This window comes from Nothoprocta perdicaria, unplaced genomic scaffold (assembly GCF_003342845.1).
Source record: "Nothoprocta perdicaria isolate Ctin4 unplaced genomic scaffold, notPer1 scaffold_162, whole genome shotgun sequence".
Classification (NCBI taxonomy): domain Eukaryota; kingdom Metazoa; phylum Chordata; class Aves; order Tinamiformes; family Tinamidae; genus Nothoprocta; species Nothoprocta perdicaria.
The window spans coordinates 1,474,221-1,486,584 of NW_020454783.1; the positions used below are offsets into that span (position 1 = coordinate 1,474,221).

Sequence of the window (12,364 nt, forward strand, 5' to 3'; positions counted from 1 at the left end):
GCGCGCACCCGCGGGTTGGGGTCCCGCACTGCCCGCCCGCTCCGCGCCGCTCCGCTCACCGGCTCCGCTCTGCTGCGCTCACCGGCTCCGCGGCGCTGCCTCCGCGTCCCTGCGCGTCCCGCGCGCGCGCTCCCGCCGCCCCGGAAACGGGCGCCCCGCAGCGCCCCCTGCCGCCACGGAGGGCGGCGGAGCGAGAGCCGCTGCGGCGCCGCTCGCTGCCCCACGGCCGGTTCCGCGCGGCGGAGCGGCGCGTTTGAACCTCCCAAGCCCCTGTCAGAGCCCGCCCGCGCCAAGCACCCGCCCACAAACCTACAGAGCCGCCCAGATTTCCGTTAAAGGCTTTTATTGACCGGGCAGAGGCGGCGGCGCCGCGCCGCCTCCGGGGACCGCACCGCGCACGCGTGGCCTGTACCATTTCCCCCACATCCCCCTCCCGGGGTTGTTCGTTGGTGGCGGCGGGGGCCTCGCCGCGCATGCGCGGACTGCATCACCCCTCTGCTCCCCCTGTGCCCTCCCCGCAGAGGGCTGTTGGTGGCGGCGGGGGCCTCGCCGCGCATGCGCGGACTGCACCACCCTCTTTGCTCCCCCTGTGCCCCCCCACAGTGAGCCGTTGGTGGCGGTGGGGGTTGCGCCGCGCATGCGCGGACTGCACCACCCCTCTGCTCCCCCTGTGCCCCCCCCGCAGCGGGCGGTTGGGGCGGCCATGGCGGCGGCGGGCGGCGGCGGCGCCTCCGGGAGCGGGATGGCGCAGAAGACGTGGGAACTGGCCAACAACATGCAGGAGGCGCAGAGCATCGACGAGATCTACAAGTACGACCGCAAGCAGCAGCAGGAGATCCTGGCGGCCAAGCCCTGGACCAAGGAGTGAGTGAGAGCGCCGGGGCCTGGGGTGAGACGGGGCGGCTCGCGGGCCGGGGCCTGAGCGCCTCTCGCGGCCTCTCTCCCCCGGCAGCCACCATTACTTCAAGTACTGCAAGATCTCGGCGCTCGCCCTGCTCAAGATGGTGATGCACGCCAGGTCGGGCGGCAACCTGGAGGTGATGGGGCTCATGCTGGGCAAGGTGGAYGGCGAAACCATGATCATCATGGACAGCTTCGCCCTGCCCGTGGAGGGCACCGAGACGCGCGTGAACGCGCAGGCGGCCGCCTACGAGTACATGGCTGCCTACATCGAGAACGCCAAGCAGGTAAAGAGTGGCGGTGCCGCCTCCACCTAGCAGCTTCTCCCCAGAGGGCTGTGGTGTGTGAGGAGTCCGACCCTTTTTGCATTTTCKTGTTTATTTTCCTGCCTCAGAATAGGCCGTTGGGCGCTCAGCRGGTTCTCCTCCGCCTTGGTTTCAGTCCTGGGAAGTGTTTGTGTGGCTGCAGCTGGCGGCTTGTGAGTGGAATAGGGAGGGAGTGTGGTTCTGAACACTCCTCTGCTCCATAGAGTATGCATTTCTGAAAACACTGTACAAAATCAAATCTAACTTGTGTGTAAAATTATTCAAGAGGAGAATAACCTCTATTCTTAGTTTCTTGCATTTTTAACCTTTTGGGGTTTTTTTGTTTTTTTTTTTTTTTTTTTTTTTAAAGAATAGCTTTAAAAAAAGAGTGGCTCACTCGTTTTCACTGTTTTCCATAACTTAGGAAAAATATGTTTATGAAGAAAAATACTAATGAAGGAATAAGTGTCAGTGACCATAAGTTCTCCAGGCTTAAAATTTAACATGTCAAATAGACTGACTCAAGGTAGAATTAATGACTGTGAAATGCATATCCCCTCCTCCTCACGATGCTCTCAGAGATCGTACTAAGCTGAGCACACAGTAAGATTCTCACAGGCAGAAGAGTTGCGGAAGCGGGAGTCTGTTCTGTGGCAGATCTGGAAACCAGCACAGCGCATCAGGTTACCTGGAATAGTGCTGGGCACTCCAGTCTTATTCATAAGCTGCCTGTGAATCCTATAAATCATCACAACTGACCACGCTCAAATAGTTGTAGACCCAGTATATCTTTCATCCTGAGTTATTTTAAGTTATAAAACTTAGAGATGTCTTCCGTTTACTCCTTTATATTCAGTTAAATATTTGCAAGCAAAAGAGAATGAAGTTGTATCAGGAGATCAGAAAAGAATAAACATAGTTTAGAGTTTGGTGTCTTTTAAGCCATATTTATATATGTGTGTTTGGTGTCCAGTTGAAAGTTCTTTCAACCCAGYAGTATTCAGCAGCCAATAAAAAATTTCTGAATCAGGATCACYGTAAGTCTAGATGTAACAGGTGTTCAGTCTGTGTTTTGTTTTGTTTCTTCCAGAGTTGGTAGATATAGCCAGGGTGTTATATGGAGACATGGATGGRTAATTTTTCTGATACCCCCACATCTATACACTTGAACTGTTGGTCTTCATAGGATTCTTTTTGCAATGAATTCTGACATTTTGGTATTTGAAAGTATGCATCTTTTTGCTTTTAAAACTCCTAATGAACTCATAATATGCTTCTGAAGATTGTAATAAATAATGAACATATTCTGCRGACGTACTAGTGTGTGATAAGACATTTTTATACTTTTACATCATATTTTTTCCTAAGATTTTTTTCTTCCATGCTGTGCAGTCCCAGCTTAGCTGTTATCTCACCAGAATGTAGCTCTTATCTCACCAGAATGTATCTATTCTGTACTTCAGTTATTGTTCGAAAAATGACTCCTTACAGTTGAATTTCTTTGTTTTGTGGTAGTAACTGTAACAGAGAATGTTAATACAGGTTATATGGTTTYTAAAAAATAGTTTTGCAAGGGAAATTGTACTTTTAGTACCTAGGCTATTTTTGTATTCTGTATCTTTTTACCATTTCTTTGTAGTGTGCTAGAAGGCCCAGCAGAGGGCAGCTGTCGCCTACAGGATGGAAGAATCTAACCCTGGATTTCTGTTGTTTCCCTCCCCTTAGGTTGGCCGCCTGGAAAATGCCATTGGCTGGTACCACAGCCATCCTGGCTATGGTTGCTGGCTCTCTGGTATTGATGTCAGCACGCAGATGCTTAACCAGCAGTTTCAAGAACCCTTTGTAGCAGTAGTTGTAAGTACTGCCTGATAGTTATTCAATAAGCTGGTAAAAATGAGGAACAAATTATGTTGAGGAAGGAATTATTTTCAGATTTTTGATGGTTAATGTTCAGTAATACACAGACTGCGTAATGGAAGTGTTAGCTCCAAATCTTAAACTGGCATCATTCCTTTTGTTTTTTTGGCCACACACTGGTCAAAACTGTAGCAGTTGTTCCCTGAGGGCACTTTCACTGCATCCGTCAGAATGTTGTAGTTCTGCTGAAATGTGTATGCTGCTTTTATCTTAAACTTCTGCTTAAACTTCTCCCCCAAAAATGTATTGAACAATCCACAATCATCTTGTTGCAATAGATGAAAAATTCTGGATTTCTTATTGTTTGATTTTTTTTTTTCTATTAGTTGTCTTTTCAGTTTAATAGAGTTAAGATAAAATTCATTCCAAATGAAATAATTGGCACAGTATRAGTACATGTTAGAAAAGTTATCTTTGAAGAAAAGATCTTCTGGAAAACATGTTGGGCCTTTCCTTGTCTTCCAGGCTTCAGATCACATTTTAAATCAATACTGACCTTTTTAAAAACTGTGTAACCATTGCTGCGGAAGGACATAATAAAGGAAAAAAGAAGATGGAAATCAGAGAAAAGGAATATAGCTCTGATCATAAAATTATGTTAGAAAAGGATAAATCAGTCTTAGGAAGTGTTCCTTCTGTGTGAGTTATCCTATATTATGGTGTAATTTCATGAATTCAGAATGYTCAAATGCTGAATCTTTTTAAATAATTGTGGGTGTTTTTTTTAATTTGAAAATTAAGCTGTGTGTTAGTAAACGTTATCAAGGRGAGTCCTACACTGAATGTACAGCAGATTGCAAACTTCTAGCTCATAGCCACTGCAGATGAGAAAAATGCAGATTTTTATTATGATTTGTGGATTGCTCCAAGCGCTGTTCCTTTGAAGTGTTTGGGAAACAGGGGAAATGAGTGTGAAGAATAGTCCGTTGAACGCTCTTAATATTGCCATCTTTTTACAAGCAATCTTTCACCAGTAGATGCCAGTTGAAAAATTACTGCTTATGACAAAAGTAATTCACTGTGCAAGAATTCTCTTTTTGAAATACAATTACTGTGAAGCTAACTTATTCCTGTAATAGTTCACAAAAATACATATAACAAGCATTACCTTGTTCTGTATTTTTACAGATTGATCCAACAAGAACAATATCTGCTGGAAAAGTAAATCTTGGAGCATTTAGAACATATCCTAAGGTAACAAGTTAACTAGTTGAAATTACCTACTGCAACATCATTTAAACTGTCTCCGATTGATTAGTTCCTATTTCCCCAAATTACTGCAATTTGATTATTTGACAATTTGASCTACTTTAGTATATTGTATGTTATTGTTAATCTTAATAGACATGCTGACATACAAGTTATTGTGTATCTTTGTACATTGATTACATTTAGAAAGGCTGACTTCTGGTGGTTTTGAATAGATTTTTGTCAGTATTAAATCAAGTAGACTGTCTGGATTTTGGAGCTATCGATGTATCAGCTTTTGATGGATGTAGTTCTATGGGATATTCATGAAAATAGGTTCATGTTAATTCCTAGTTTCTAGAGTTAAAACTAAGTTCAGCAATGTTTTATACAGTTTATTTGAAACAGGCAAGATTCAAAATTTCTTTTAAATAAGTAACATGGAGTTTGTGTATAAATAATGTACAAGAAATAAAAATGGAGAATTAATCAGTATGGAAAATCTAAAAACTATGAAATGATGTAAATATGGGAGACTACGTTTAGATATTTCTGGCAGAAATATGCATATGTTATTTAAGTCTGATCTGATAAAGTTCAGGTGTGTGCTTTGGGTTTACAGTTACTGACTTGTCAGAAATTTCAGTCTGGCATGGAAACAAAACTAATTAACAAAATGCTTGTGAGAAGTTCCCAAATGTATTCAGACATTGTTTTTATGTTGCAAATACACAGGGGATGGTCTTAGAACATTTTCTGATTCAAAAGAATATTCACTGCTGTAGGCAAAACCACCTTACAGATGCTTTCAGAACTTTGGTCGGGGAGAAGAATCCTGACCTGGAAAAGCAAACCCTATTTATAACAAGCACACTGGGATGTTTTTAGGGAGTACTTTTTGTCCCTTACTGGCATTCTTGCTAGCTCGGTAGCTATGAAAGGGGCACTGTCTTGGCTAGTGACCAAAGTATCCACCTGAAAGTGTTCACAGGACAGTCAAGGCAGATGTTTCCTCTCTCTTCTTCTGATTTCTGTCTTCCCTCAAAAGAGAATTGAGTTACCTTCTAAAAAGATGTAGTCTTGTGTTTGTGCTGTGTCATTCCTTGATCTTAGAAATGATCTAATCGTAACTTCTCATTCTACCTGTTTAAAATAACTGAATTGTGACTGCCAGTTTCCTTCCAACATGGTTATTGATAATCTGTAACTGTAATGACTGTTAGTAAAGCCAAATGTAAATCTGCAATGCAAGAAAATACTAATTTCCAGACTACTGGGGAAAAAAAATCCTTTAGAAAATAGCTTTCTGGAGGTATGTTTGTGTCTTTTTGTGAAGAGCTCATAAAGAACTAAGTTAAAAATATCCCAAACTTACTGTGTCATTTTTGTGCTATTTGGTGTGTGTGTTTTTTTTTTTTTTTTTTTAGGGCTATAAACCTCCAGATGAAGGTCCATCTGAATACCAGACTATTCCACTTAATAAAATAGAAGACTTTGGTGTACATTGTAAACAGTAAGTAACTTAAAAAAGCCTGGTTTTAGCACAGGTTCTCAATTTTTATGTTTAGCATAGCATAAATGCTAAGCACGGACAAGAGTATTTCTTGGAGTGTCTCAAATCCTAAAGTTCTCTGTTGCTTTAGCAGTTGGTTTTGCATAAAAGTGTTATTTAAATGTCTTTTACCATAAAGTATTTTAAGGGAGAAACACTTCAATGAAGAAGGTGAATGGGGGAAAAAACTTTAGAAGTTTTTGAATGACTTCAAGTAGGGGTGCTGTCTTAGGGCAGAGGGGAAAGGGTCAGATACAKCTTTAGCAGTGGGACCAGAAAAAGAAGTGTGAATTACCTAAACCTGTATTAAAGCTATATRCTAAGTATGGAAAAGACTTTTAGAGTTAGAATTTGAACTAGTGGTAACTTTATTGTTCTGTGCCTTGAATTACTGAAGATATCTCCCATTGATCAGTATTTTTCAGACACGTGTAATTTCTGGCTGTTCAACTCCCATCCGAAAAAAAAGGTGCATTTAATTGTAAGCTAATCTTGTTTGCATGTTTGCTTTTAAAGGTATTATGCTTTAGAGGTCTCTTACTTCAAATCATCTTTGGATCGTAAATTGCTTGAGCTTTTGTGGAACAAATACTGGGTGAACACACTGAGTTCTTCTAGTTTACTTACTGTAAGTACTATAATGTGCCTGTTTAAATCATTTGTGCTAAAAGCCAGGTGTTCAACCGTAAAATGCATAATGGAGCACTAACAGATAATGTAGCTTCCACATGGAAAACCTGCATGTCATATTTGAACAATAAACCAGAAATACTTGAATGTTCCTTATATCTGCCCTTATAGGTAGAAGGTTGGCATAACTTCTTATGTATAACTTTGCCCAGTTACATATAATTTTGTCACTTTCTTAAATATCTTTTTATATTATAGTCTTCTACAGTACTGTAATGAACAGTATCCCTTAATGTCAATTGGGAAACGATTACTGTTTAGTAGAACTTAAAATGAAGTTGCAACAGATACACTGCAGTTGGACCTCCAAAGTAACAGCTAAGCATCAAATTACTCTTATGCAAAAGTCCATTTTGCATCTTTTCTCTTAGTCAAAAACAACTGGATTTCACTTGTTCTTTCTTAGTTACATTGCTTAGGATGTGCGATAGAGCACAATAAAGAGCAATAATGAGCACCTGTGTCAGGATTTGAGTATTTCTTAGCAGATCATAGTCTGAATTAGGTTTAGCTGCCACTTGAATGTTCAGTGGTACTTAAATGGAGTTATAGATTAAAGTTTGCGGTACCACAGACTTTTCAAGCCCTTTCCTGATGTCATTTGTTTATTTGTGTGTGCATGTAATGATAATAGCAGGAAGGTTGGACTAGATGATCTCTAGAGGTCCCTTCCAACCTTGAATATTCTGTGATTCTGTGTTAATATGGTCTTCTAAGCTCAGAATTCAATATGTTTGTTTCTTTCTTTCTTGTAAGAATGCTGATTATACCACTGGCCAAGTCTTTGAYTTGTCTGAAAAATTAGAGCAGTCAGAAGCTCAGCTGGGACGGGGCAGTTTCATGCTGGGTTTAGAGACTCACGATAAGAAATCAGAAGACAAACTTGCTAAAGCAACAAGAGATAGGTAAGATAATGTGCACCTGTATTGATCATGCTTAAAAAAATGTTACTTTGCTTTAAAATCTTATTTTCAGGGCTGCAGTTGTAACCTACCAATTTTAACCTACCAAGAGTATAGATAGAAACAAGAGACTCAAAACTGTATCCTGTAGAAGTCACACAGTATCTCGGCCTTAATGCTATATTTGYCAACTTCCATTTGGCAAATCCTGGGCTCTGAAAACCAGGAAGTGCTGCCCTAAAATACATCCTGTTGCAGTCCCAGGCCCTTCTGTGGAGAAGCCAGCGGTACCCCAGTACTCCAGCCTCACCTGCATGCATTTGGGGAGTGTTCAGAATGAGATACAAATCCCTTCAGTAAGGAACTGTACTCAAATGTAAAATCAGTTGGAACAGATTGCAAAAGTTCAGTAAGATCTGAGACATTTTCTTTGCTTTGGAGATTTCTRGCCCTCTTCCTCATGTTTTTATCCTGGTAACTAGGATAGATCTCTTTATTTGTTCAATTTTTATCGTACCACAAAATAAACTTCACTGATGACCAAGGTTTGATTTTTGAGGTACCAAATGAGTGATGAGTTTAATGGCAGGTAAGTGAAAGCATAGATTAAAAGACACCTGTTGCAGAAAGATTTTTTTTTTTTTTGTACTTTACATGTACATTTTGCAAGTGTAGGAAGTACTTGCTCACTATGACTCAGCTGACCACATAAAGAGCAGGAGTCAGGAATTTTCTGTGTTAGATAAGGCTTTTGTTCCCTGTATGCTGTGGTGCATACATTGTACATATACGTGTGCATATACCAATACAGCAAGTGTAATGTGGTCACTGCTAAGCAGAATCAGAGTTGTGCTAGCATGACCTGCATTTTTGATTCCCTGTTCTGCAGTGCTAGCAGCTTTTATAGTTTTTGTTTGTTTGTTTTTAACAAAYATGGTAGATAYGGTTTGGAGGTTATTTTGAGAGGGATAATAAAAGTTAAAACMCATTTAGTCTGCTTAAGTTACCTCCATTGCAAGTGCTTTGTGTAATGCTGTTACTCATTACTGTAACTGATACCTCCCAATTTCTAAAATGCTCTTTGTTCCTCTCTAGTGAAATGTCCACAAGAGCAATGCTCTAAAGTTGCTACAAGGATGAAGTTGCCAACAGGTTTTGCCTTGGTGTCAATCCCTGTCTGGTGTTACAAAGCATTGACAGCACTTAAATTTCATGTTCCTCTCACATGCTTATGGTTTTTCTGAGACATGAAATGTTCACYTTTTCTCATCACCCCACTATGCTATTTCTTGCGGTGTTTCTAGAGATCAATTTTTCCTGRTTTTATTCAGACATGGTTAGTGCTTGACTTACAAATTCTAAAACTAAAAGGGTGGTGGTTGTCACCAGTTCTGCTTTCCTGGGTAACACAGGGTAGTGCTCTTCCCATTCTTCCTGGAATTACTTCCTACCAAATTGAACATTGGGTGTCATTTGAACATTGGGTGTCACTRTTCTAAAAGTCACCCTGCTCTCCAGGAGGAGGCTGTGTTCTTCTGTAGTGTGATTAGATTTCATACACGTAGGTGTATCTGCTTCCATGAAACAGTGGTCTGCAGGATTTCTGAGACACTTTCATGGATGCCTGTTCTTCTTCAGGTAAAAGCCTGTCCTAAGAAAAGAGAACAGCTGCTAGTAGACTGGTGCAGCAGTTAATTAATTGACGCATTTATTTATAACAATTGATTCAGCAACACCTGAATTATCTTTAAAAAAAATAAGATTACTAAGTATTTCCTGAGGGATGAGTAATTTTCCTAGTTGGTGTGTACCTGTTGTAGCAGAAAGCAAGGATAAATAAATAAATAAAGGCCACAACTTACAGGGTATTGGGTTACTTAAACATAACATCTACTAGATACCATCTTCTGGTCTTGCAGCTACATAAMACCTCTTCCGATGTGTGTGTCCGTGTCACTGAGAGCAGCTACCCAGGAGTCCCGTTTGCATTAGTCGAGCTGTGCTCTGAGGTAGCCTCCTTTCCTGCTTAGGAATCCTGGATTTGTCCCGGGGCAGTTTTTCCCTATTTTTCTTGCCTCCAGGGCTGGTTGCCTTCCATGTCCGTGTATTCTGGCTGGAGGCGTGTTTATGTGCTAATTTAATACTGCATCCCCATAAGGCAAGCACATGAAACAAAAACTGAATCAGTGGGWATCTTCTCGGCTGTTCTTTTCATACGTACATATTGCACATATTTGGGKGTATAAATGCTTCCCTTAATGCCCTCCGGGAGGCTCTAGGGGGAGCTCGGATGACCACGCACGAGGTACCTGGTGTAGGGTAGAGGAGAGTTGGTAGCTCCTTTGGCTGCAGTTGGGGGAATCTCGATTGCAGCGAGCGCAGCGCTCGCTCCCTGCGCGTGCACAAGGTGTCCCAAGCTGCGAGCAGGGAGGTTTTCTGAAGCTGGTCATTGTATGCGCAGCACTTGTCAGTTGGCTTCTTAAATAACAAAATGTTATTGGCAACAATGGCTGAATTCCTGCGTGCAACTTTCTGTTTCTGGACAGTTGTGGAGATTCATGGGGTTATGGGCACCCTGATCTTCCAAAACAGCTGAATATCTTCAGATGCAATGACAGCTTAGTTCAGTGTGTAGCCAACATTGAATTTATGCTTGTTTTTCAGCTGCAAGACCACCATAGAAGCTATACATGGATTGATGTCTCAGGTTATTAAGGATAAACTTTTTAATCAAATTAATATAGCTTGAAATGCATCATCGGCTGATACGCATCTCCACAGCAGAAAAATTCATGGTTTCTTTCATTTGGACTTCTTCTATTCGGGAAATGAAGCTCAAGTGGAAAATTATTCGTATAATTTGTAGTGCTTTAATATTTCCCACCTGGTTGACCAGTTTTAAAGGACAAAATGGTCTGAAACATAGTGTAATGTTTTGTTCTTTGTCATAAAACACAACCAGTTTGGAGAATTGTTCCAGAATAAAAATAAATATGACTTACTGTTTTTTGCTCTTAGGTATTTATCTCTACTGCCTGTCTGCAATAAATAAATAAATAAAAAGGAGCAAGTGTTTGGGAGGTTGAATTTTGTGGCAAACATTTGTCTTCTGTCACTCATTTTCTTACTGTTCCATAGAAAAGTTTTGTTCAGGTAGTTGGGTAATCTGTGCACAGTCTAAGAAATTTGTTTCTCAGATGTTCATATCTCCATTTAAAGAATTGAAATCCACTTATGTTGGCCTCTGAGAGGTTTCTACATGCCATGGAGCCATCCATCCTGCCTTTGCTTTTAGTAAAGTGCTCTGGGACAGCACTCTGGATGCTGTCCCAGGGGACCAGTTCTYGCCCTAAGGACTGAGCACATGAGCGTTCAGGCCCAGTACAACGATATTTACTTGCAGCTTCACAATTACAATGAACATTTCATATTTTTATGTAGTCAAATAACTATTCCAGGGTGAAATTATGAAACTAATAATAATTTTACTTTTTTTTTCCTGCTCACCTTCCATTGCCATTTATTTTCACTTGTCGCATGCAAAGGAAGGAAAAGGAAAATTAGTATCTCTGCAAGTTACCTAAAAATAGATAATAAAATGCATTAATCACAATTGTTGGCTTACAGGACAGTGTTGCTGCAGGGCTGAGTTGAATTTGTTGTGGAGGCTTTTGTGCTGCATTTCAGTAATTCGGTATGTTTGGAGTTGTTYTAAGTTTTTATTCTTAAGTCTGAGTTTCCTGGGTTTTGGAATGTTTGTTTTGGGGGTCATTTATAACATGCTTTATACAATATGCCATTATGCTTTATGCACTAAGTAACTGATATATCCTTTCAGCCTTAACTTTGCCTTGATGTGGGTTTTGTTTTTGTTTTGGTCTGGAAATTTTAATAGCTATTACTCATTTGGTGCTTTTCATCCAAGTAGATCCCAGTGTATTTGAAGCTCGTATGCAAGTTAGAGTAGAATGTGTCATTCAGCAAGGAAATGCAGACACCCTGGAGCAGAAATTTGTCAGTAGCTTTAAAGTAGCAGCATCCAATAGATAGGAAAAAAAATGCGTTTAATTGGATCTAGTGAAGTTTGGACTTGAGGTAATTTAAGTAGAATGAAATGTATCAATTTTGAAGTTTGATAGAACAACAATTTTATGCTTCCTTATTCTAAAGGAGTTTGTGAGACTTTAAATAATTTATGACATTAAATATTAGCATACAGCCTTTGTTCCTCTATACATTTATACAGAGCAGTAATTAAAATTTGAGAAATCTACAGCTTTAATGAGATAAATATGCGTCTGGAAATACAACCCAAGTTGCCACCTYGTTGTTTTCTGTTTGCATGATGTGATCCAAAATGCTTGGACACTTTAGGTATCTAGCAGAAATATTAACACAATAATTTAAATTATGTGTTTGTTTATTCAGCACATGTAAGCTGTTCTTGTCTATGACGGCAAGGAACTGAAACGTCATGCACTCAGTCTTGTTTTTAGGTACACTTGGCTTTAACGTGTCAAAATGTTTTATCAACCGTAGCAACGTGAATTTGCCCAAATACTGATGTACACAGTTAACCATTAAGTTACTTGTGTTGCAGCCTGCTGAGCACATAGCCTTATAAATACATTTAAAATTGTGTGTGTAGTTTGGCTATATATGTACCTTGTATTAGATCCATCTTGCAGCATTCAGGAACTGAGATAACGTCCTTGGTCTTGGTCAACCATTTTTAATGTTAAGACTGTTCCAAATTCTGCTTTTCCTGAGCTCCAAATTGCATTTATTGAAGGTGGCCACCTCAAAAGACTCATCTGTCACATACAGAGGAATAAAGAGAAGTATATTCTGAACAGCGGATTCATTAAGTCAAARCAAAGGCATCATATTTCCACCAAACAGTGTGGAAA

General features: G+C 40.5%; 2 protein-coding genes across 3 annotated transcripts in view; one reads left to right on the plus strand and one right to left on the minus strand.

The window, feature by feature from the left end:
- The window catches only part of CSPP1 (centrosome and spindle pole associated protein 1), a 48,765-nt gene extending 48,698 nt beyond the window's left edge, over positions 1–67 (minus strand). The window contains exon 1 of the mRNA XM_026035603.1: positions 60–67. The gene's annotated coding sequence lies outside the window, so the exon portion shown is untranslated. The remainder of the gene's footprint in view (positions 1–59) is intronic.
- A 624-nt stretch (positions 68–691) lies between these two features.
- COPS5 (COP9 signalosome subunit 5) lies at positions 692–10,476 on the plus strand. Of its 2 annotated transcripts, none has more exons than XM_026035587.1 (8): positions 692–864; positions 953–1,187; positions 2,931–3,059; positions 4,251–4,316; positions 5,738–5,823; positions 6,379–6,490; positions 7,309–7,457; positions 10,119–10,476. In XM_026035587.1, exons 1-8 carry the CDS (start codon positions 704–706, stop codon positions 10,201–10,203), a joined length of 1,023 nt encoding a protein of 340 aa, XP_025891372.1. In that variant the 5' UTR covers positions 692–703; the 3' UTR covers positions 10,204–10,476. The 2 variants fall into 2 exon arrangements, with proteins under 2 accessions (XP_025891372.1, XP_025891373.1); XM_026035588.1 differs by lacking the exon at positions 10,119–10,476 and adding an exon at positions 8,550–8,992.
- Positions 10,477–12,364: the final 1,888 nt, after the last annotated feature.